Genomic DNA, 24,100 nt, shown 5'->3' with positions numbered 1-24,100 from the left:
CGAGCTCAGTTTGGGAAGAAGAAAATGTTCTGAAGACAGACTGTGGCCCAACACTGTGAATGCTCTTAATGCCGCTGAACTGTACGCGTAACAGTTTATCTCCTGCGTAGTTTATAACACTTACCAAACCTCTCTGAAACCTCAGCACTGCCTTAGGCACTCTTTCCTCGAAGCCCACCTCCAAGCCGGAGCTGCCGCGCCCTGAGCCTCAGTGACGGCCCACGCCCACCGCGCTGGGGCACCTGTCACCTGGCAGGGAGCCTGGCACTGGGCTCCCATGAGTCATAGCAGACACAAGGCCGTTCATTCCAGGCCAGGCCCCGCCTCCTCTGCGGGCACTGCTGTGTGCTCAGCTCCGAGCACTCAGCTCCGAGATCTCTCCCCAGCGGGCTCCTGCTGGTGTCGGCCCCACAGCTTTCCCTGGGAGGAGGGGTGCTGTCCTCTGCACTCGGAAGCTCACTCCCGCCCCGCTGGGACAGAGCGTCCTGGAGATGGAGGGCAGCCTCTGGGGCCAGAAGGCTCGGAACCAGAGGTGCAGCTTCAGGACTGCCTGAGCTTGGGCAGTTCCGGCCCTGCACTGAGCCTAGGCCTCCTCAGAGCATTAATTAAGGATCACTTCAGCCCTGGCTGGTTTTGCTCAGTGGTTAGAGCGTTAGACCGTGGACTGAAGGGTCCCGGGTTTGATTCCAGTCAAGGGCACATGCCCGGTTGCAGGCTCAATCCCCAGCAGGGGGCGTAAAGGAGGCAGCTGATCAATGGTTCTCTCTCAGCATCGGTGTTTCTATCTCTCTCTCCCTCCCTCCCTCTCTGAAATCAATAAAAATATATTTTAAAAAAGGGGTCATTTCGTTAAGCACAAGGGAAACCTTTCCAATGGTCCCTGTAAGATGTCAGCCATGGAACACTCCGGAGTGCCTGGAAGTGACAGCGTAGGAACAAGTGTCACAGACCAGATGACGCACAGCGGGTGAGTCCCCCTCTGCCACTCCACACACACCCCAGCTTGTCTCTGTCTGAGAAGGGGGGGTGTGTGTGTGTGACAACAGCGCCCCCGCAGGCTGCCGGGAGAGCTGCGGCAGTCAGTTCCAGCCGTCAGCAGGGGGGTGCGGGGCCACCTGCCTCCTGCGGCATCAGGCCTGGGGCTGGGCCACAGGAAGGCCGCTGGGGGTGGGGCGGGCGGCACGTTATCACGGGAAAAGCAAGCGCTGGAGGCAGCTGGATCGGGTGTGAGTGCCCGCAGAGTGTGGGGGCGCTTCCTTCGCTGTGAAACGGTGAAGGGGCAGCCCCCACTGCTGCTCTGCAGGACTAAGGGACACAATGTGTATTGAGTCCTTGGCATGGAGCGGACTCAATCGGAGCCCTTCGCGCGTGGGTGGGCAGCCCAGTGCTTCTCCTCGGCCCTGCTTAGAAATTGCCACTGTTGCCGAAACCGGTGTGGCTCAGTGGATGGAGCGTCGGTCTGCGGACTGAAGGGTCCCAGGTTCGATTCCGGTCAAGGGCAAGTACCTTGGTTGCAGGCACATCCCCGGTTGGGGGTGTGCATGAGGCAGCTGGTCGATGTTTCTCTCTCATCGATGTTTCTAACTCTCTATCCCTCTCTCTTCCTCTCTGTAAAAAATCAATAAAATACATTTTTTTTAAAAAGAAAAAAAAAGAAATTGCCACTGTCATCACTATTGTTCAGGCAAGACCAGCCCCCAGAAGACCAGAAAACGCCATTGCCATTCTGGTGGCTTCTGGTCCTCCGTCCGCACGCCCCCGGCTGAGGGGGTGGGAAAGGTGTGCGGGGCTGGGGAGAGCCATCGCACCTGAAGCGGGTCAGTCGCAGCCCTTCCCACGCTGACCCAGCTCTGGCCTCGGCCCCGAACTCCCTGATGGCCCCGGGCGGGCCCACGCAGACCAGCTGGCTGAGACAGGGAGGGACGTGGTAGCCCCAGGCTTCCCAGAGGGCCCGGTGGCCCGGAGCGGGGGGCACAGCCCCCAAGGGCCGCCTGGCTGACCGTGTGGCCCCTCGAGGTCACACCAGGCAAAGACCCCCACCTGCTCCTCTAAGTCCTCTGCCTTCTCCAGCCAGACCAGGGGCCCCATTTGTGATGCATTTTCCTTCCCTGTGGCTCCCCCTCCTCCAGCCCCTGCCAGTGCCTGACACTCAGCCCTGGTGGCCTGGCTTTCCTCACCACCAGTGCCCAGGCCAGCCTGTCCGGGGGGCCTGGGGGCATGGGACCTGTGGCATCCACCCTTCTAGAATGCAGAGTGCAGATCCCTTGTCAGTAACAAACACCCCCCATTCACACACACACACACACACACACACACCCGCAAACACACACACACTCTGACGCTCAGATCCCGAAGGGCAAACCACCAAGGGGACCTTTCTTTGCACCCAAGGCCAGAAGCAACACAGACAGGTGAGAGCTGGCTGCACTCACCTTGAACTTCCCAGCGTGGAGGAGCAGGCCCAGCAAAACAAACACTCCAAAGAGCACAGGGTTAAAACGCAGCGCCCCGACCTGGCAGTCTTTCCAGACTAACAAGAGGCCCTCGCGGCGGCGCTGCCGGCTGCCGCTGTGGGGGTACTCACCGGACCCCAGCCGGAGCTGTCCCAGGCAGCCGTAGGCGTCCGTGAGCCTCCCGAACTGGCCTCTGATCACCTCCTTCTCCGCGGGCGCTGGGGAAAGCACAGCACAGACCGTCAGCGCCAGCCGGCCCGCCGGAATCTCCCGCTCCCGCCCCTGGAAAAGCAAACGCAGAGACAATGGCTCGGCCCGGCGATGCGTGTGGAGGTTTGAGGTTTCACCATCAGCGAATCGCCAGGCAGCAGAGATTTAGACCTCCCCGCGAAAAGCGTGCTCTCTGCAGCGCCCACAGCTTCCGGGTGTGTGTGTGGAGGGGGTGGGGGGTGGGGAGGGCTGGAGCGGGTGAGGGGCACCCCCGTGGGCTGGAGGCGCTGGGTTGGGGCGGGGAGCAGGTCACTGCCCCAGGGCCCACCTGCTCAGACACAGCAGGTCACCGTCCCTGCCGGAGGGCCTGCCTTTCTAAGTGTGTCCGCCGGGGGCTTCGTCTGCATGCCCACCCCACCCCCAGGAACTGTCCACCCACAGGGGGCTGCACAGAGGCTGGGCACCCGGACACCCCAGGCCCAGTAGCGTGAACCCCAAGGGGAGCTGCATGAGCAGAAAACACCCCCCCCCCCCCCAATTCAGCAGTTGTGCCCAGAGCCGGTGGAATGCAAAGCTGACCGAAGGAAGGACCCTCGGGGGCATTGCCAAGGACACCACAGTCACCACTGTCAGGGGACAAGTGGACAAATGCGAGAGAATGACCCTGATGCAATCTATACGTCCCAGCGCCAGTGGCTTTACTGAGGTTCCCTGCAGCGCCCCCCCCACACACACCCATCTCCGCAGGCCGGCCCTCAGCTGTGAGCCGTGGACCGGGGGGCGGGGGGGGGGGAGCTCTGTGGGCACCACACAGAAGAGGAGGAACCGCTTCTGTCTGATTCAAAGTAAGTGTCAGATCCAACCTTGGACGCGGCACGGCCCATGGGAGAGGCTGTGGACGCGGGGGCCGCTCGGAGCACACACCCCCCCACCCGGCCTGGGCAAGGAGACAAGCGCCAACGAAAGGCGCTCTTATCACCTTCAAGCCCTGCCCCGGGGCCCCGGGCCCCACGAGTCCCGTCCACGACCGGCTTCCTGACGTGGGCGCCCTCCTGCCGGCCGTGCGGGGACCACTCAGCCGCCCGCCCGGCGGCGCGGTCATCCTGCCAGGGGCGCGTTTTCCCGCCGCAGCAGGACTGGCTGCAAACAAGCCCACTCAGGCCCACCGCAGGGCACCGCTCCCGGGGGCGCGGCTGGAAGCGAGGGTGGGGCAGCCCCTCTGTGGGCTCCAGGGCCCTCCCTGCCGCCGCCCAGCTCCGGGGTGGCCGCCGCCCAGCTTGAGGGGCCTCCCTCCCTCGCCCCATGGCCGCCTTCTCCCCGGGGGTCTCTCTGTCCTCTTCGCACGAGGACACCCGTCTCACCCGCCCCAGCAGGACCTCCCCTCCACGAACGACCTCTCCGCGGACCCACATTCTGGGGTGAGAGCTGGGGCCTCAACAGCGGGTGGTGGGGACGCAGCTGGAGCCGTAGCCCTGGGTGATGGCTTCCCAGGGTGAGCCAGCCTGTAAGGCCCACACCCCTGCCCCCGTCTCCCCGATAAGCGGCTCCTTCGGACCCCCCTGACCCAGCCCCACCCGCCCCAGGCCCGCCGCCCCGGCAGCCTGCTCCGAAACCACGGCCCCCTGCCGGCCCCAAGCAGCTCCGTGTCCCCCTGGGTGTGGAAAAGGAGAACCCATTCGGCTCCTGAGGACAGCTCTCCCCTGAGCCTGCCAGCGGCGGGCAGGCCCCCGACGGAAGGGGCCCTGGACAGAGGACCGCCCGCCCGCCCGCCCGCCCGCCCGCGCTGAGGGGCAGCGGTCAGTGCTGCCCGAGGCCCCCAACAGCCATGCCAGCCCAGTGCCCGCAGGTCTCGGGTTTTCCAGAGAAGTAGGACAGGGCTGATTTTTTGCTGCTGACAACCAACCCCACTTATTTTAAGCACCGTGTGGGCAGACGGTACTTGCCTGCCCGTTTGCAACTTCTGTCCTGCTAATGCCTCCAAAATAGCGCGCCCCCGTCCTCCACGCCTTCCTTCCTTTCCTGTGGGTTTTCCCGGGAGAATGTCTTTGCTTCCCCTGCCACTGGCCGTGAACGTCCAGCTGCTGAGGGAAGTCCTCTGGGCTACTCGCCCATCCTGTCCTGCTCCTGGCTGCTGCCATTCACCCTCCCTGGGGCTGGCACAGGGGCCTGGCAGTGAGCCAAATAGGCCGCCATCCCCGTACACCAGAGCCGGCCCAGGCAGGCACTGGCGCTGGCAACGAGGGCCGTGTGCCATGGATGATGAGTGACAGCGGAGGCCACCTGGCGGGTGGGACCCTAGAGCAGGGGAGCCGCCGAGGCACATCCACGGAGGCCTAGTTGGTGCCGGGCACCCTGCAAGCTTCCTCCCAGGGCGGACAGGCATGGGCAGTAAGCACAGGATAGACAGAGGCATGGGCTAAGGAGAAACAGTGAGCAGGGAAGGGGGGTGTCAGGTGATGTGTGTGTGTGTGCGTGTGCGTGTGTGTGTGTGTGTGGGGGGGGAGAGCTTTACATTGCATGGTTTGAGAAGGCCTCGCCGCAATTGTGACTTCTGAATGCCGTCCTGAAGGAGACCATAGAGAAGACTGAGCAAAGAGAGAGCAGGGAGCATTGCAGGCCCAAAGGAGCATGTGTGAAGGTCCTGAGGCCCATGCATTCCTGGCCATTCTGGGGCCAGAGAGGTCAGTGTGTGTGGCAGGAGTCGGAGTGGGGGACACATTATAGAGAGCCTCTGGGTCCTAAAAAGCCTTGGGTTTCACGCAGGCTGCCGTGCTGGGCACAGAACCCAGGGGGGTTCGCGGAGAAAGCAAGGAGACAGCTAGCAGGCCCGGCGATGGCTCAGGCCAGACACGCTAGTGGGACCGTGATGGTAGCAGCGGAGTGCCGAGAAATAGTCCAGTTCTGGAAACACACGCACACACTTTTCCTAAGAAAAGCAGAGTGAGTGTCATCACCGTGTGTGCCCACACACCGTGCACCACCAGCCCCACACCAGCTAGCTCCATTCACTCCTTATTCCATTCACTGCCCCCCACCCGTCTCACCCGAGATCAGGGCCTCAGGTGTGGCCTTCAGACAGCCAGCAGCACCCAGCGTTAGAAACACCAGTTACCAGCCTCCCCTTGCCTACCCGCCCCCCCTCCGGCTTGGCTGAACCGGAAACTCAGGGCTGGAGGCTCGGAGCCGGTGTTGGAATGCGTCCTCAGTGAGGATCCTGGCCTTGGTGATCCTGAGGAAACCGGACTTCACATCAGTCCATCTCCAAATATTTCAGTAACAATCTCCAAAAGATAAGGCTGTGCTTTTTTAAATAACCACGATAGCATTGTCACCTCTAAAAAGACTTAAGCCCTTCCCTTAACATCATTAACTATCTCCACGCTTTGAAAAGCCGGGACAGGATCTGAGGACAGACTGGATGTGGGAGGTGAGAGGACAGGGTTCGAGGACGCTGCTCCTTTGTCTCCTGACCGCAGACAGGGTAGCGGCTCCACCGGGAGGGGGCCTGGGGGACCGGTCTGTGGAGCAGCAGGAGCTCAGGCTGAAGAGGGCGAGGCCAGCAGGGAAGCCGGCTGACCCCACACCCGGTCCCCAGCAGACAGGAGGTATTTATCGGAGGCTGGGAGGTCACGGGGGTGAGGCTGGGGACGGGGTTTAAAGGTTGGGGAGACGGAAGAGACACGGCCTAAGGTGCGCAGAGCACCCGAAGTGCGCGGTGTCCCGGAAGCCTGCGGAGGGAGGAGGCGGGCAGGAGGGGTCAAGGGTCAGAGCTGCTCATGTCCTGTGACAGGAGCCACCGAGGAGCCGTTTCAGAGCAGCTGACGGGCAAGACCGTAATAAAGACAGAGAGAAGTGGAGACAGTGGGCAGAGACAACTGTTTTTGTAAAAAGCCCTCACCTAAGGAGATACATATAATTCAACTTAGAGAGAGAGGAAGGGAGGGAGAGAGAGAGAGAGAGAGAGAGAGGGAGAGAGAGAGAGAGAGAGAGGGACATTGAGATGTGAGAGAGATATCGATGGGCTGCGTCTGGTAAGTGCCCTGTAGGGGAATTGAACCTGCAGTGTTTTGGTGCACGGGGTGACCGGCCAGGGTGAGAGTCTTTGAGACCTCTGTGTGTGCACACGTGCACGTATGCGTGTGCATGTGTGCAGAGGAGAGGGAAGCTGTGGAGAGGACGGCGAGGCCAGAAGGTCTAAGATGGGGTTCACCCAGCGTGCACACTGGGTGCACACACTAGAAAGGATCCCAGAGGTAAAAACCGATGCAGCAGGAGCGGGAGCTTACCTGGCGCCCTGCCCTGGAGAGGTCAATGGGTCCCGGGCCGGATGGGAGGGTGAGGGGGTGAGATGGCCTGACAGCCAGACAGTCCGCCCACGGCTCACGGGAGAAGGGGCAGCCTGGTGGGCGGGTAACTGGAAATTCTCTCCTGCTGCTTCCACCTCCTCCTCGGCTACTCCACCAGCTGAGAGTCCAGGGAGGGGAGGAGACGAGGGAGGGGGAGAGAGCAAGGCCGGTGGGTGAGTGAGCAGGCGAAGGGGGCAGGAGAGGGACTGTGCAGAAGTGGCAGGTTCAGGGATGGCCGTTCCAGGAGGGTCAAAGAGGGTTGGAATGGGGGAATTACGGTTGGAGTTGGGGAATTACGGGGATGAGCTGAGAAGACAGAGCTGGTGTTTGATACTGAAGGAGGAGGGACAGGGATGGCCGAGGAGGGAGTGGCTGAGCCAGAGTGAGGACGCACTCATTGGAGGAGGGGAGGTCAGGGAACCTGAGCCCAAGGTCTTCAGAAGGATCACCAGGGCAACTGAAGGGACCGAGTGGGAGGGCAGGACTCGGCCTCGGGAGACGGCAGAGGAGGACGGCCCTGTGTTCCAGGAGGCGGTGTGTGTGTGTGTGTGTGTGTGTGTGTGTGTGTGTGTGTGACGTGGTTCCGGAATGTGCGGGCACAGTGTTAACGCAGCTGCCGGAGCATTTGGCCTTCAGTTCACTTTCTAGCCCTGTTTCCATGGTAACCTGATAAAAGTTGTCTATGTTATTAGACAACATGGCTTATGATAAAAATAGGCCTGACTGGCCCTGCCAACGTGGCTCCGTGGTTGAGCATCAACCAATGAACCAGGAGGCCACGGTTCAATTCCCGGTCAGGGCACAGGCCCGGGTTGGGGGCTCGATCCCCAGTGGGGACATGCAGGAGGCAGCCGGTCAATGACGCTCTTCATCATTGATGTTTTCTATCTCTCTCTCTCTCTTCCTCTCTGAAATCAATTAAAGTAAAAACGTGACTGGTGGAGGATCTGGAGCGAGAGAAACCACAAGTGAACTGTCACAGCACCGGGGCCCCTGGGGGTGCCTTTGGGAGCCTGGAGCTCGGCCCTGACACAGATCCCGGGGGGCAGGGGAGGTGAGGGGGGTGAGAGTCCCCAGCAGCTCGGCCTGGCCCCCACGCCAGGTGAGTGAGCACGCCAGGGCCGCACAGCGCTATGGGGCGCCTCTGGAGGAGAAAGTCAGACACCTGCCAGCAAGCCGGTTCCAGCTGGATCACACAGGATGCTGGCAGTTTGATGCTGAGAGGAGCCCGCACAGACCCCTGGGGGGTGCTGTGCAGGAGGCTCCAGGTTGCGTGCTTTCATGGGGGGGGCGGGGAGAGGAGCCTCGGGGACACGCATCCCACCCCCGGTGCAGGGGCCGAGTGGAGGGGTGCAAGGCAGCCCCACTGAGGCCTGTGGGAACCAGTGGCCGGCCCCGGGCAGAGCACACGTGGCCCCGGTCTGCTTCCCGGGTCAAAGCTCTGGGGTCAGACATCGAGGCAGCGTCTGGTCTCGGGGAGCGTGGGTGCCCGGCCAGAGCCTGCTTCGCCCACCCAACCCCCAACCCCGCCCCGGGCAGGCCAGCAGCCGTGCTCCTGCCGGCAGCACCGGTCCCGGTCCCGGTAAATCTCAATCCAACCTCGCGCTTCTCTCCATAATATTTCCTTTTCCCTTTCATACTATTGTATTTTCCACGATAACGCGCCATAGGAAATTCCAGCGGCCCAGCCCCAGGTCAGAAAAACAAGTAGGTCAGCTAACAAAGCGCAGGGCGGAGGTGCGCTCCCGGCTGCATTCCTGAGCGGAATGTTAAACCATCCGCTCACTCCCGTTTCAGGGCCTCGGGGGCTGGAAGCATCCAGATCAAGGTCACTGCCTCCCGCGTGCTCGCTGGGCTCGGCTCAGCAGCTCCTCCAGTTCTCCGCCTGGAGCTGCATGCGCTTCCCTCGGAAGGACACGGGCTCTCCGGGCCCAGGGGCTGCGGAGCGTTGCTAAGCGCAGTGCAAATCAAAACATCGGCCTGAAACGAAGCCGAGAGCCACACAAAGCCACTCGCACACTGCACGCCGGCGCTAGAAACTTCCCTGCCCTCCCCACGGCCCCCCCCCAAATGCCCAGCCCCCACAGGAGAGCCAGGGGGAGGGGTCCTCCAAACAGCGTGACCTGAGCAAATGTACTGCCGCCCGCCCGCCCGCCAAGCTGTGTGGAGCCAGAGAAAACAGAGGCAGATCCTGCCTCTGCTGTGGCCACAGCTGGACAAACATCTGCGGGCAGGGGCAGGGGCAGGGGCAGGCCGCAGCCACCCCGCGGAGGTGAGGCGGGCAGGGGCTACGGTTACTCAGCCAAAGGAAATGGCCGGCTTCGCGGACCCGGGGGCGGGAGTGCAGAGCTGGACACGAGACTTTACAGCTGAGTTTCCTGTAAAAGCCGGAATGCAGGGTTAATGAGCTCTGATATGAGATGAATGTGCTCCCCAGGCCAGGCTCAGAAGCTCAGGACTCACCCCCGGGTCAGCGGTCCTTACCCCTTAGGACACGCAGTGCCAGGAGGGCCGGGTGGCGTGGGCCTCCCACAGAGAGTCCCATCTGTCTACACACGTGCAAGTGCTCTGCTTTATTTATTTATTGTATTGATATTTCATTGATTTTTTACTGATTTCAGAGGGAGAGAGGCCGGTCTTCCTGGGCAATGAATGGCTCAGGGCCTGGCCCAGACCTCACTCCTGGCCTCCGTCCCTCCCCTGCCCCCGGGCTCCTCCTGGACAGGGCCGGGCGTGGCCCTTCCTCCTACAATCAGCCTCGGGTTTGCTTCCTCTGACTAACAAATTAGGTCCAGGCGCCCGAGGCTCCCCTCCCAGCTCCCTTTCCAGTTTCTTCAACCCGAGACCAGCCCAACCAGTTCTGTCCTCCTCCCGCAGGTGATCCCTCCCCCCAGGGCCGCCCAGCTCTGCCACACTCTCACCTCAGTGCGTCCTGCCTCCCACAGATGCCCGTTTCCACACACACACACACACACACACACACACACACACATACACACACACACACTCTCACACACACACTCACACATACACACTCACACATACACACACAAACACACACACACTCACACACACTCACACACACTCACACACACACTCACACTCACACACACACACAAACACACACACACACACACACATACACACACACTCTCACACACACACTCACACATACACACACAAACGCACACACACACTCACACACACACTCACACATACACACACAAACACACACACACACTCACACACTCACACATACACACACATACGCACACACTCACACACACACACAAACACACACACTCACACTCACACATACACACACATGCACACACACACTCACACACACACACTCACACATACACACACACACATGCACACACACACACTCACATGCACGGCCCTTCAGAAGCCGTGTAGTGTGAGCTATAGACTCCTCTTAGGGAGAGAGCCGCGGGAAGGGGAGTCACCCTTTCACACCTCCATGGCTTCACTCCCCGCTGGGTGCCAGGGGAGCTCTGGGAGCCCGGACACGGGACAGGACCAGGAGACCCGTGGCCTCAGGAAGGAGGGGGACCACTGGGGGGTGCGCTGGATGGGCACAGTGGAGGTCTCTGGGTGCAGATAAAGGGCTTCAGGGGCGTGGCAAGGACCAGGCCTGCTGGCCCTGCATCAGGGGAGAACAGGAGCCGGGAGGGAGACAGCGGCGCGGTCGGCGCCGTCCCATTGGGAAGGAGGAGGGAGGATAGAGGGAGGGAGGTGGGGTTGGGGTTGAGACTGCAGAGAGGGAGTGAGGGAGGATCCCACCATGGATCCCGTAGGGGGACAGAGAGGATGGAGGGAGAATGGAGAAGGTCTGGAGCCCACACCGGGTCTTGGGCTGCAGAGCCACCGGGGCAGGTTCTGCGGGACGGAGGACAGAGGAAGCAGAGCAGGATGCCTGGGGCCTCGCCCCGCCGGGCCCCGCCACAGCTGCTCTCAGGCCTCACGCCCGGGCCTGCCGCCTGCTCCAGCGCTGAGCAGGTGTGTCCGGGGAGGAGGCGGATCGGGGCTTGTCTGGAGGCCTGGGAAAGGGGTCAGCCCGAGGGGACGGGACGGGTGTGAGGGCGGGCTGCGGGCCAGGAGGGAGGGTGACTAAGCACGCGCAGTGTGTCACCAGGGCCGCCGCCTGCACCACAGGAGACAGAGCAGAGTCGGCATTCCTCGTCCACCGATTAGGGCGAGGCAGAGGGCAGGGGGCCACGTGCCCTTTTCCTTTGAGAAGTGCGATACCGGCAACTCGCTTCTCCCAGCTGAAAGCCTCGTGCCCACAGGGTCCATATCTCTACAAAACCCCACAGGGAGCGGTTCCAGGCTCACCGGGCGGCCCCGGCCAGCTGTCACACTGAGGAGGCACGCAGCGGCCCTGTCAACGTGCATCCCTCCTCTACGGCTCCTCCTCAGAAGCGATTCACTTAGCCAAGGAAGGCCATGTCTGCCCTGAGCAGTGATACCCAGAGAGTCAAACCAATGTCAGACTCCCCTTGGGAAGGGGAGAGAGCCCAAGTTACGTCCTGCATTGGGTACACCCCAGAGGTATTTAAGAGTCAAGTGTAAAGAAACCCAGCTTTTCAAAATACTAGAAGAAAACATGGGAGAAGCTTTCAGTTTGACGGCATGAAAAGTCTTTCTAAGGAAGCACAAGGCTCAGCGGTCACACAGAAGAAAGCCTGGTCGGTTTAGGCAGTGTTTTTGTAACTGTGGTTTAACACAGATGGAGAGAAATGAGCAAATCTGAAGTGTGCGCTCCATGGATCTTCCCATAAGGAGCGCCCCCACGTAACCAGCGCGGGATCTGGAAAGAGCTGGCGGCCCCGGGCCCCGCTCCCCCTCCAGCCTGTGTCCCGTGCAAGAAGGGCCCCCCTGCTCCCGTGTGACCTTTCCCTAATTTACATCCTGGTTGGGTCTGCAAAGACCCCACTTCTAAATGCAGCCACACTCCGTTACCGGGGGTTAGGACGTGAGCACGCTCCGGGCACACACACACTCCCGCACCCTGCTGCGAGGAGCCTGCATTCTCCCAGCCACGGCCGGTGCAAGCAGACAGAGAAGGTCAGGAGAAGGTCATTCCCGGGGAGAGGGACAAGAACACGCATGCCGGGACAGAGGGTGGGCGGGGAGGCCAAGGGCTGGTCCTGCTGGGTGGCTGGGAAAGTCCCCCTGAAGTCACCGAGTTAGGCCTGAAGAGGAGGTGGGGGACAGGCAGGTCTGGGGAAGAGCTGGGGCGGAGGACAGCAGGAGGGGAGGTGCTGAGGCCAGACCCACCCAGGGAAGGGGAGTGAGCCCAGGTAGTGGGAGGGGAGCTGGAGAAAGATCGGGTAGCGGGTGCAGGCTGTGCAGGCTGGATCAGGCCACTGTGCGTGATCAGGCCACCGTGTGTGATCAGACTACTGTGTGATGAGGCCACTGTGTGTGATGAGGCCACTGTGGCCACATTGTGTGACGAGGCCACTGTGTGTGACGAGGCCACCGTGTGTGATCAGGCCATCGTGTGTGATCAGGCCACCGTGTGTGATCAGGCCACTGTGTGTGATCAGGCCACTGTGGCCACATTGTGTGTGACGAGGCCACTGTGTGTGACGAGGCCACCGTGTGTGATCAGGCCACCGTGTGTGATCAGGCCACCGTGTGTGATCAGGCCACTGTGTGTGACGAGGCCACTGTGCATGATCAGGCCATGTGTGATCAGGCCACTGTGTGTGATCAGGCCACTGTGTGTGACGAGGCCACTGTGCGTGATCAGGCCATGTGTGATCAGGCCACCGTGTGTGATCAGGCCACAGTGTGTGACCAGGCCACTGTGTGTGATCAGGCCACTGTGTGTGATCAGGCCACCATGTGTGATCAGGCTACTGTGTGATCAGGCCACTGTGTGTGATCAGGCCACAGTGTGTGATCAGGCCACCATGTGTGATCAGGCTACTGTGTGATCAGGCCACTGTGTGTGATCAGGCTACTGTGTGATCAGGCCACTGTGTGTGATCAGGCCACTGTGTGATCAGGCCACTGTGTGTGATCAGGTCACTGTGTGTGATCAGGCTACTGTGTGATCAGGCCACTGTGTGTGACGAGGCCACTGTGCGGGCCTCTGGGGGATGGCCCAGGAGGGGCAGGTGGCAGCCAGCAGTCCAAGCGAGAGAGGGCAGTGGTGGGATCACCGCAGGGCAGGGCAGGGCAGGGCAGCGTAGGGAGAGTGGCGGGTTCAGATGTATCTGGCGGAGAGCGGTCGGGCCGTGCCGGTGGGCTGGATGGCGCGGCGGGAGACAGGGGTCCAGGATGACTCACGGGTCCTTGTCCTGAGCACCTGCCCCGCCATGGGGGCTGCCACTAACCAAAGAGGGAGATTTTGATAAGAATGCATTATAGGGCGGGGGGAGGGGACAGTCCCAGACACACCTTAAAATCGGCCCATTAGCCTTTAATGGGAATTTCATTGGATTTTACTTGCATTTTTAGATTAATTGGAGAACTAATATGTTTATATTGTTGATGTTCCCATCCCAAAATGTGGTGCTTCACTAACGTTTATATCTTTCTTCTAGGAGGCATTAGGGTTTTTATTATGTTTATTCCCAGAAATGCTGTCCCTGGGAGCGGAATCTGTTTCCCATCACACACTCTGATGGCTAATGACGACGTCTGGGAGAGCGGCCGGCGGTGCTGGAAGAGCAGCCAGCTTCCTGCTTCCCGAGCCTAAAGGGCCAGTGCTCCCAGCCCCCAGGTCCAATGGGCCAGTGCTCCCAGCCCCCAGGTCCAATGGGCCAGTGCTCCCAGCCCCCATGTCCAATGGGCCAGTGCCTCCCAGCCCCCAGGTCCAATGGGCCAGTGCTCCCAGCCGCTCCCACGGCTGTCAGCATCTCCCAGCCTCACTCACCACCCCACCCCCCGCTGTGCCCGTGTGTGTGTGTGTGTGTGTGTGTGTGTGTGTGTGTGTGTCTCTCCTGGAGTACTGACAGACAGATGCCAGGAGTGACATCACTGCACGCACAGCTACTTCAGGGTATGTCCCGAATTGTCCTTGTACACACCTTACCCTCTGCACCCAAAGTCCTGAGAGCGTTCAGGAGGGGAGACAGAGCCACAGGGGGAACCCCTGGAGGCCCAGGAGGAAGGGGGTGAGCGCACTGAGGGCAGCCCCCACCTCACAGGTCGCTCCTCAGCCTTTCCTTCTGGGAGTGTTCTCTCCTAAGACAAAATCCTAATAAGCACTCAGGATTTTCCCAACAGCAAACTGAGCCCAGAGGGGGGCGCTTTGGAAGTCAGCCCCCTCCCCAACACTCCGTGGGGGGGGGGGGATGGGAGCCTCTGCAGGCGACGGAATTTCCCTGTAATCCCCACCTCTTGTACGCGGTCCTGTGTCATTGGCTCCTGTGCTGCAGGGGCGCAAGCACAGCTCTGTGGTTGAATGAAACATTTACTTCCATGCCAGTCAGATAAAAGCCTTCGCCAGTCCTTCTCCGGGCAGCCTGCAGCCCACAGGGAGAGTTGGGAAAAGTGTCTCGGAGCGGGGAACGGCGGGGAGGGGGGCACGGAAGGGGAATTTGTTCGCGAGCTCACGCGCACACTCACACCACAGCTGAAGGACCCCTCCTCCCCCCTCCCCGCCCCCCGAACTGGCACTGAGGCCTGGGCCCTGCCTTCTGTCCCCATCACAGGCTCCCTGGGTGTCAATATGTTTAACTTCCTAATGAAAATGATACCTCTTCCCCCGTTAAAAAACAGCAAATCTTAAATAGAGAGATGACAGAGTTCTGATCAAAGTCCATTTATACGACCAGATAAAACTCTCAGTCCTCACCCAGAACAGTTTGCAGTCTGGCTGGAGAAAGACGCAAGCGGCCATTGAAAGTGGAAACTAGATTCTACTTAAGAGACAAAATTTCAGCGGGGAATTCCATTCCTGCAGCTCCATCTCGGGCCTTCCCGTGCTGCCCATGAAGATGCGGGTGCCCCCCTCCTGCCCCGCCCCCCGATGCTGGCCCAGGAGGTCCCGGTGACCAGGCAGATGATGTCAGGCCGGGCGGGGCCCGTTCTGCCAGCCGGCTTCCAACATTCCTTCCTTTCTGCGCACCATTTACAGTGAATAACCAGAGACACTGCTGAAACGGCCGGGACACTGTTCTGCGGGCCGGGCACGGGGACAGCCCTCGGCTCACCCCTCGCTGCCGGGAGCCGCTGGGCCACGCGAGCGCAGTTTTGCTGACTGGTCAGCAGGAACCACCGAGAACTGTCTCCTCCCCCGTGGAAGGAGCTTCTAACGTGGACTGTTGATCAGCCCCGGGCGGGCAAGGTGCTGTGGAAGCTCAGTCCGTGCAGCCGGGCAGTCCCACAGACGAGAAAAGCCCGCTCGTGCCAGAGTGCAAACCCCACGCCACGCCGACCTGTTACGCAGAAGCCACACAGCAGGGTGAAAGGCAGGATGGACAGCGACGCACAGGGATAAGAACCAGCTGAACCACTACCCAGTGGGCTCGGTGTATGCCAGTGGTCGGCAAACCGCAGCTCGCGAGCCACATTTGGCTCTTTGGCCCCTGGAGTGTGGCTCTTCCACAAAATACCACGGCCTGGGCGAGTCTGTTTTAGAAGTGGTGTTAGAAGAAGTTTACGTTTAAAAAATTTGGATCTCCAAAGAAATTTCAATCGTTGTCCTGTTGATGTTTGGCTCTGTTGACTAATGAGTTTGTCGACACTGCTGTATGCTATCTTAACAAATTCATACTTTGTGTCCCTAATTCAAACTCACATTGTTTTGGCTTTTAACTTTTTTAGTTGTTGTTGATTATAGGTGAGAAGCAGAATGAAGAATAAAGATTCTCATGCATTTTAATTAATTCATAAGTGTCCGATTAAAAATGCATAGCACAGGTTTCCTAAAGTAAGTGCAGACTCAGAGATGAGCCATCTTGGATTTTACATTGTCAGATCATTTCTCTTAAGATTCAAATTTCTGGGTAGTTGTGTGTGTGTGTGCACGCGTCTGTGAGACCTTTATTTTAATAATTTTTCATTTTTCAATTACAGTTGATGTGCATTATAAAGTTTCAGGTGCACAACATAGGGATTCGATGTTTATGTAACTTATGAAGCTATCAAATCAGTACCCGTCTGACACCATACACAGTTATTACAATCTCACTCGCTGCATCCCCTAAGCTGCACTTGACACCCCTTTTGTATTTTGTAACTGCCAATTTGTACTTCTTAATCCTTATAATTTTAACTAGGTGTGTGGAGCATGGTTTTTCTTATTTGCCTGTGTTTAATGTTTACGTTTTTTTTTTTTTTTTTTTTTTAAGACACAAGATATCTCAAGAGTAGAAAGGTTATACGGGTTTCCTTCATTTGTTGTCTCGTTAGAATTCTGAGGTCTGGAGGGGTTCGGTCCACCCCGCCAGCACAGACAAGCCGGAGGAGCCAGAGCCAGGATTCGGGTCCCTCTCCGAGCGGAGAGGCAGGGGACAGACAGGCGAGGAGGGCTTGGGGGTTCACTCCGGGTAGGTCAGCCTGAGGAGGAGCGCGGTCTGCCTCTTCTCAGCGGAGATCACTGCACCGAGCAGAAGTAAGTCAGCATAAGTGACAACAGAGAGGCCGAGGCTGCCCAGCCGCCATGGCTCAGGGGCTGAGCATCGACCTATGAACCGGGAGGTCATGGTTCTAACCCCGGTCAGGGCACAGGCCTGGGCTGCAGGCTCGATCCCCAGTGTGGGACGTGCAGGAGGCAGCCGATCATGGATTCTATCTCATCATTGATGTTTCTGTCTTTCTCTCCTTCTCCCTTCCTCTCTGAATCAATAAAAATATTTTTTTTTAAAGGAAGAAAGGCAGCGTCCCACCGAGATGCTCACCTTAAGTCTGGACCTGGGCAGGCGGCTGGACCATCAGTCCTGTGTGCACCCCCACCTCCCCACCCCACGCCTCAGTCCCACAGGGAGACTCCGCTGCTTTACCAGTAAAGACAGGGAAAGCCCCTTTCATGTCTTATCACCCGCTGTTCAGCAGCAGGAGGCCCTGACCAGGCAGCGCAGGGCCACACTGACAAGGCACAGGAGGAGCACGGGCTTGGCCTCAGGCGGCCGAAGTGGGGTGGGGCAGCTCGGGCAGGCCCAGCCTCGGGGAAGGAGGCACCAGAAGTGGCACAGAGGCCAGACCAGAACCAGGTACCAGCTCCCATGACAGCACTGAGTCCCCTCTGGGAGAGTCCCACATCCTCAGGAAACCACCTTAGATTCAAGTCTCTAATTTGTGTTGTGGAGCTGCTGCCACGAACTGGGCCACGGGAGGAGCTGCCCCGCCCCCTCAGCCCCCACCCCATGACTGTGCTCAGAGCGGCTCCTCCCACCCCAGCCATTTCCCAACCAGGAAGCTGTCTACAAGCAGATGGCAACCCGCCAGCTTCCCATGCCAGCAGCTGCCTGCTGCCCCCAGCCCCTCCCTGGCCCTGGCCAAGGGCAGCACCTTCCAGCTGGGCCCTTTGTGCAGGGCCCACCTCAGGTGCAAAGCGCCATGAGCGCACCCACGTGGCAGAGCCCCCACCCCAGCCCCCGGCCAGGCGAACAGGGCGCCCAGCACACGCTCCCTGAACCTCTCCCCCAGTGGAGGAGGCCTGCAGCTGACACCAGTCCCACACTCACCTGCTGACAGCCTCACAGTGGAGCCCTGTACCCCACAGGCCAAACTATGTGTAAGTCTGAGATCAAACTCTCAAACAGAATACGTTCCAGTTTAGTTTGAGGAGATGCCCCATGAGGAACGGGAGGGCGGGCTCCAGAGTGTGGCCAGTGAGGGAGCGTCCCAGCGCCCCCCAGCATCCCCACCGATCTCCGCTGTCCGGCTTCACACCACGCGGCTAGGGGCTTGTGCACACTCCTGAGGACCCTCACCCCGGTTCCTCCCACACCGGGGACCCTCGCCACACCCCTCCCCGGGCCCGGAGCGGACGGCCCCACTGCGCAGTCCGCAGGGCCTGGGCAGAGACCGGGCAGCCAGAAGCCGGGGGCACGCTGGGTCAGGAGGCTCAGGGTCCTGCGAACCTGCAGTGTGGTGCAGACGGGGCGCATAAACACAGTGGCCGTGGCCCGCAGCCCCCTCCGCCCGCCGGTGAGAGTGCAGAGTGGGGGGGGCCCTTTCCCCGCCTAGCAGCACAGGGCACCCCCCAGCCCAGCGAGCTCCCCCCAGGACTGTAGTCCTCTGGGCGGTAGCTTACTCTTCTCACGTGACCACTTTGCTTTTAAAAACGTATCCCAGCTAAAACCTCAGGATCGATCCGCACCACCATTTCCGCTGTTGGTCAGATCTGTCCAGTTCATCGGAACTTACACACACACACACACACACACACACACACACACACACACACTAATGCAAGTTGGGGTGGGGGAGCCAAGTCACATTCCTGCTTGGCGTTGAACCAACTGAATTTTGGAAGACTCATTGCTCATAAAAAAGACGGACATGGCCCTAACCGGTTTGGCTCGGTAGATAGAGAGTCGGCCTGTGGACTGAAGCGTCTCAGGTTCAATTCCGGTCAAGGGCATGTACCCTGGTTGTGGGCACATTCCCAGTAGGGGGTGTGCAGGAGGCAGCTGATCAATGTTTCTCTCTCATCGATGTTTCTAATTCTCTATTCCTTTCCCTTCCTCTCTGTAAAATAAATAAATAAATAAATAAATAAAAATTAAAAAAAAAAAGTCAGGCCTGGGTGACACAGATTGGAAATATACTGATAATTACCAAGGCGGAGGGACAGGCTCACAACATTAATTTTCCTGCCACTTCTGTGCCTGTTTCTAAATTTTCACCACTAACGGTGAAAGCATCAACCAGTAGCCCCGTGGGATTCGGAATCACATTCCTACAGGCGAACCCGACTGGCATTTCTGTAAACAATACGGTGAACGAACCTACAACCGGGAAGGCCTGACCGGAGCCGGGCGGCCACCAGGCCGGGGGCTGAGCTGTCCTGGCCAGATCCTGGAGCCTGCAGCCGGCCAGCCCGCCTGGGCTCCTCTTTACCGAGACAAGAGGGAATGGTGACCTGCTTAGGTGCCATGGGCAGGCCCAATGTCCAGGCACGGACCGAATAAACCGGGCCCAGAGCCGGGGGAACAGCTCCGAGGAAGCCAGCCTGGCCCCGGGGCCACCTCCCCCTTCCACAAAGCGGACACGCCACAGGGCACAGCAGCTGGGAAACCCGCCGTGTCACAGAGAAACCTCTCCCCCTGAAGCTCCAGGTAATTCAGGGGCAAAGCCCACCACAATGAAGTCTCCCCAGCCCCTCCCACCCCCACCCTCCGCCTCCGCAGCCAGCCAGGCGGGCACCCGCAGGGCCCTGGGGACCCCCCCCCCCCAGGCTGTTTGGAGAACCCTGACCTTTGGGGCTTGGGGGCTGGCCCAGGGTGGACGGGATCCGGGACCAGCAGGCACATTTCCCTGCGCCTGGTCCACACCGAGCCGGAGACGGAGACAAGGACAGTGAGTCCTTTCAGTCCCACGGGCAAACAGGACTCCGTCTGTGCCCCAGTTCTGGGCCCGCGGGGAGTTCTCCACGCTGCGGCCTCCGCTGCACCGGAGAAGTCCCTGTCGTCAATCAGGCCGCCACGGGAGCCTGACAAACACCTTGGAAACGGGAGCCGGGGCGGCCGGCTTTCCTGCCCCTGGGATCCCCGTTCTCAGGGACCCACACTGCAGACAGGGTCCGGGGATTCCTGCAGAAGCGGGAGCTGGGGCGTGTGCGTTCGGCAGCCCCCTGCAGCCGCCAGACCCCTGTGGTCATGTAGGAACAGAGGGCTGGGCCCAGCGATCCACCATCCGAGGGTCATTATCAATTTTTCCTAAATGCACAGCCCAGTTCAAGCAGCCCTGTCTCCAAGCCCTGCCTGGAAACACTGAGCAGCCCTGAGCCCCTTCCACGGAGAGGCCTTCCAAGATAGGGTGCTTTTGGGGTTCGGTGTGCTTGGAAGAGCTGGCAGCTCCCCCGCTTACGGGTGGCTGGCAGCTCCCCCGCCCCCCCTTCCTTGCCCCCCCAGCCAGCCTGCAGCTCCCCATGAGAGCAGCAGCAGCAGCAGCGTCATCGGCCAGAGCTGAGCCAGGGCCACCCTGTGGCCACAAGAATCACTACCCACATAGGAATAAGCCCCCCATTCCCGCCCCCCTGGCCTCTCACGCCCACGGGGCAGACCCCTCACGGGGAGCCACAGCTGGGGTGAGGAAGGAAGCGGGCCCGCCCTGCGCCTCAGGGAAGGGTGGTGGGCAGGGTCCGCTGCCAGCGCTGCCAGCTGCCAGGTGTGCCGCCCCGCACACGAGCAGACAGGGCAGCCTTCTGAGGGAAACAGACGAAGGCATTCTTCACCTCTCAGGGAAAGGAGAGCCAACCAGCTAGGAACACAGGTAGAAGTTTCTAGCTGAGAGCCATTCTGGCTGCTCGCGGCATGGTTAGGATCCCTTAGAGTCTGAGATGGCAACGTCTGAGCAAAGGGGGCTCTCACAGTCCCGAGGACCAGCAATATGCCGCACTGCATTTATCTTTTTTTTTTAATTAAAACTTTAAATATGTTTTTATTGACTTTAGAGAGAGGGAGAGGGAGAGAGAGAGAAAAAAACATTAATGATGAGAATTATTGTCTAGCTGCCTCCTGCATGCCTCCTACTGGGGGATCGAGCCCACACCCCGGACACGTGCCCTGGCCAGGTATCAAACTGACCTCCTGGTTCATAGGTTGACGCTCAACCACTGAGCCACACCAGCCAGACTCTATGCTGCTTTTTAAAAAATAGTTGCACTTAATTTAAGAAAAACAGACTTTAAAAAGTCAGTATTCGGCCCAAGGTCTGCGGAAACACGAATGCCAGGGTAAGTGACCAATATGGGCGGCACCAAAGTCCGGGACATGCCATTCCCTTCATCACACTCCCGGTTCCAGAACCCCCTGTACTGTAGTCACCAACGTGATGAACGCACAGGGTGTCCCCCGAAGTGCAGACGCACTCTGGATAATCACAAAGGCAGTGTTTATTAAAATGCATTTCATTTTCTAAACTGAGCTACCGGCTGCTCAGGTGTGGGACAACCTGCACATGTATGTAAGCCCCAATTTATTTCCAAGTGGGAAGTATGCACAGTACTTCCATTCATCATTTTTAAATCTTCACTTTGGAAAAAATAAAGTCTGTCTTCCCCGAGGGGCTTCCGAGGAACTCAAACGCATCTGCCTGTAGCTCAGGGGTGTCATTCGCTGACGAGGCAGCAGTGTCGTACCATGACTTTAATCCCTCGCCTCTGACAAATGCGGCGTGAAGTGGACATCTAACATGGAATGGAAATTTCTGTGGTTTTCGCACAAGACCTTCGCCAATGACCAAACTTGGACTTTTCAGGACCGAGCACAAACCGGAGTAACCTGGTCAGAGTTTAATCCACCAGGTTTAATTGCTGTACATGTATGGTTCTGACAAAACTGGAGGCCTCATTTTGGAAACGGAGCGATAACTCTGTGCTGATGAAGGCACTGGGAAGGCGGGACCAGAAGAGACAGTCCTTCCAAGACGCGGACCCTAAGGGAAGCACCGACACCCGCAAATGTGAAGAAAAGACTGGAGACTTATCACGGAAGCCAGGGCACTGGCCACCCGCCACCTCAGGGGCCGGCGACCATCCTGTCCAGCTACGAACCGGGGGAGGTGGAACAGCTGGATGCCAGCGGGAGCCTGGGCTCCTGCTTCCAAGTTCACAGCTGAACAGCCCTACCTGTCCTCCCTCTTTGGCGCTACCCAGCCTCCCGCAGAGCAAGGGACCACGCGGAGTCAGGTACAGACCTGCCACTCGGGCAGGCAAGCGTCTTAGCCTCTTGGGGCCTCAGTTTACGCATCTGGAACACGGGGGTAATGACGGCTCTTTTGTTCAGAGACCGGATGGGCGCTAGGCTAAGACTTCCTGGAGCCCTCTGTCTGTCACACACACCAGCCCGGCCTCTGCCGCTAAAACATCCCCAGGAGAGGGGGCATCAGGGGTGGACCTGCCTCCCAGTGCCGGGCCTGGCAGCTCTGCCGCCTCCCCGCCCAAGGCGCCAGCGGGGCCGGAGGCAGACCGGGAGGAGGCCATTGGGATGGCCCCGGGGCGGGTGAGGGGGCAGGCTGACTCCTTCATGGGGTCCCCAGGAGCGGAGCCCACCCCGCTGCGCCCAGCGGCTCAGAGGCGCCGGGGCTGCTCCCCGCTGTGTGACGGGGTTGGTTCCAGCCCCGGGAGTGAAGCTGGATCACAAACCAAGGGTTTCACCGCCGGGCACCTGGCCCCGCGGACCCCGGGAGCCCGCACCCAGGCCGGCGCGGGGCAGCCAAGGCCGGAGGCTTTCCCGGAACCGACCCCGCGCCGGGGCGCACCGGGCCGGCTGCGGCTCCCGAGGGGCCGAAGGCACGGCCCGGCCAGCACTGTCCGGCGTCCCGTCCCCGCGCCCTCCATTCAAACCCGCCAGCACCCCCACACCGATGCCTGCGGGCGGGTCACGGGGAGGAGCCGGGTCTCCCAGCCTCCGCAGGGTGCGGGGCGCCCACCCGCCCGGCCCGGCCCCCGCGGGCACTCACCGAGCGTGGCCACCGTGCCGGCTTCGAAGAGCAGCCCGTCCCCGCGGCCGCGCGCCTCCAGCAGGACGCTGCCCCCCGCCTCCGGCCGCCCGAGCAGCCGCAGCCCCTTGCTCAGGGCCATGGCGCCGCCGCCGCCGCCGCCCGCCCGCCGGGCCGCCACGCGCCCGCCCGCCCCGCTGCAACTTGCGGGAGTTTCACTTCGCGGAGCTCCCGCCCCGCAGGCTCCGCCCACGCCCCGGAGGCCCCGCCCACCGCCCGACCCTCCGGCTCCGCCCCTCAAACAGGCCCCGCCCTCTCAGGCTCCGCCCACAGCCCGCAGGCCCCCGCCCCTCAGGTTCCGCCCCCGCCTCCCAGCCCCGCAGGCCCCGCCCCACCCCGCCCCCGGCCGCCGGGCAGGTGAGGGCGCGGCCGCAGCCGTCTCCGGCCCCGCCCAGGCCACGCCCACCGCCCACATGCCCCGTCCCGCAGGCCTCGCCCAACCAGCAGGCTCCGCCCCGCCCCGCCCCCGGCCGCCGGGCAGGTGAGGGGCGCGGCCGCCGCCGCCTCCGGCCCGGCTCGCCGGCGCTGGGCTCCCCGCCCCCTCCCCGGGAGGCCGGCCCCAGGCGGGATCGGGATCGGGGCGATCGGGGCGATCGATTGGGCCCCGGCGGGGAGGCCTCCCGCGGGGCGGCGGAGGGAGATTCCGCACATTCCAGGCGCCGGGGCCGGAGGAGCGGACGTCGTTCCCGCGGCCTTTTATGGGCAGCCCGGCGGGCGCTGCGGCGGGAGCCCCCGCTGCGCCTCCCTCTCCTCGCCTCGCGCGGCGGCCCCGGCTCCCTGCGGCCGCTCTGCCTCAGCTGCCCTGCGGGGAAGCGGTTCACCGGAACCTGCCTGCTGGGCGGGGTGAGGGTGCGCGGTGAGCGGACCCCGATGGACACGCTGCCTGTGCTCCTTTCCACGGAGGCCACGGGTGCTGTCCTGGAGGGACTGAGGTCTGCCTCTAGACCTGCCAATATGTGACCTTGACCTCCCCGCCTGCCTTCCGAACCTCCCAGGACCTGCCCTCCCATCCCACCCCTTCCAGGGTGGGTGCAGGGGCTTGGGAGGGGGGCAGTCAGAGGAGTTAGGGACTGGAAGCTCAGAGTAAGGAGCCCGCACAACTGGGAGGTGCAGGAGGAGGGCCTTCTCCTCCCATTTGCCAACCCTGCCCCCCTCTGTTAACTAACCCCCCACCCCACCGACTTCAGGGCAGAGGCACAGCGCACCTGCACAGACACCAGCACCTAATGGAGCCGGCCCACGGAGGACTGGCCGGCCCAGGGCGACCCAGAAGCTGAGAAAAGCGGAGCCCCACACACTGGTGTCCTTATTCATGATTTAATAGCATCTCAACAATAACTATTAATATCGTCAGATGTCCAATGAGTGCTCACATAACTGTCATAAGGTGCTTCCCACAGTTTGTGATTCACACAGTCAGCCCCTTTTCTTTTCTTT

The 24,100-nt window shown here is 60.7% G+C and overlaps 1 protein-coding gene across 6 annotated transcripts in view; it reads right to left on the bottom strand.

Annotated features, from left to right (window-relative positions):
- The window catches only part of SYNJ2 (synaptojanin 2), a 65,568-nt gene extending 42,757 nt beyond the window's left edge, over positions 1–22,811 (bottom strand). For 5 of the 6 annotated variants that reach the window (XM_084889700.1, XM_084889701.1, XM_084889703.1 and 2 more), the window contains exons 1-2: positions 22,625–22,811; positions 2,585–2,671 (exon numbers count right to left, since the gene is read on the bottom strand). In XM_084889700.1, the coding sequence (XP_084745826.1) occupies positions 2,585–2,671; positions 22,625–22,745 (208 nt within the window). In that variant the 5' untranslated portion in view covers positions 22,746–22,811. The remainder of the gene's footprint in view (positions 1–2,584; positions 2,672–22,624) is intronic. The other variant, XM_084889704.1, reaches the window with a different exon arrangement.
- Positions 22,812–24,100: the final 1,289 nt, after the last annotated feature.

The sequence above is a fragment of the Pipistrellus hanaki genome, assembly GCF_964339955.1.
Source record: "Pipistrellus hanaki genome assembly, chromosome: 7".
NCBI lineage: Eukaryota > Metazoa > Chordata > Mammalia > Chiroptera > Vespertilionidae > Pipistrellus > Pipistrellus hanaki.
Note: the sequence above shows the minus strand (reverse complement) of the source record. Positions and strands in the feature narration are given on the sequence as shown.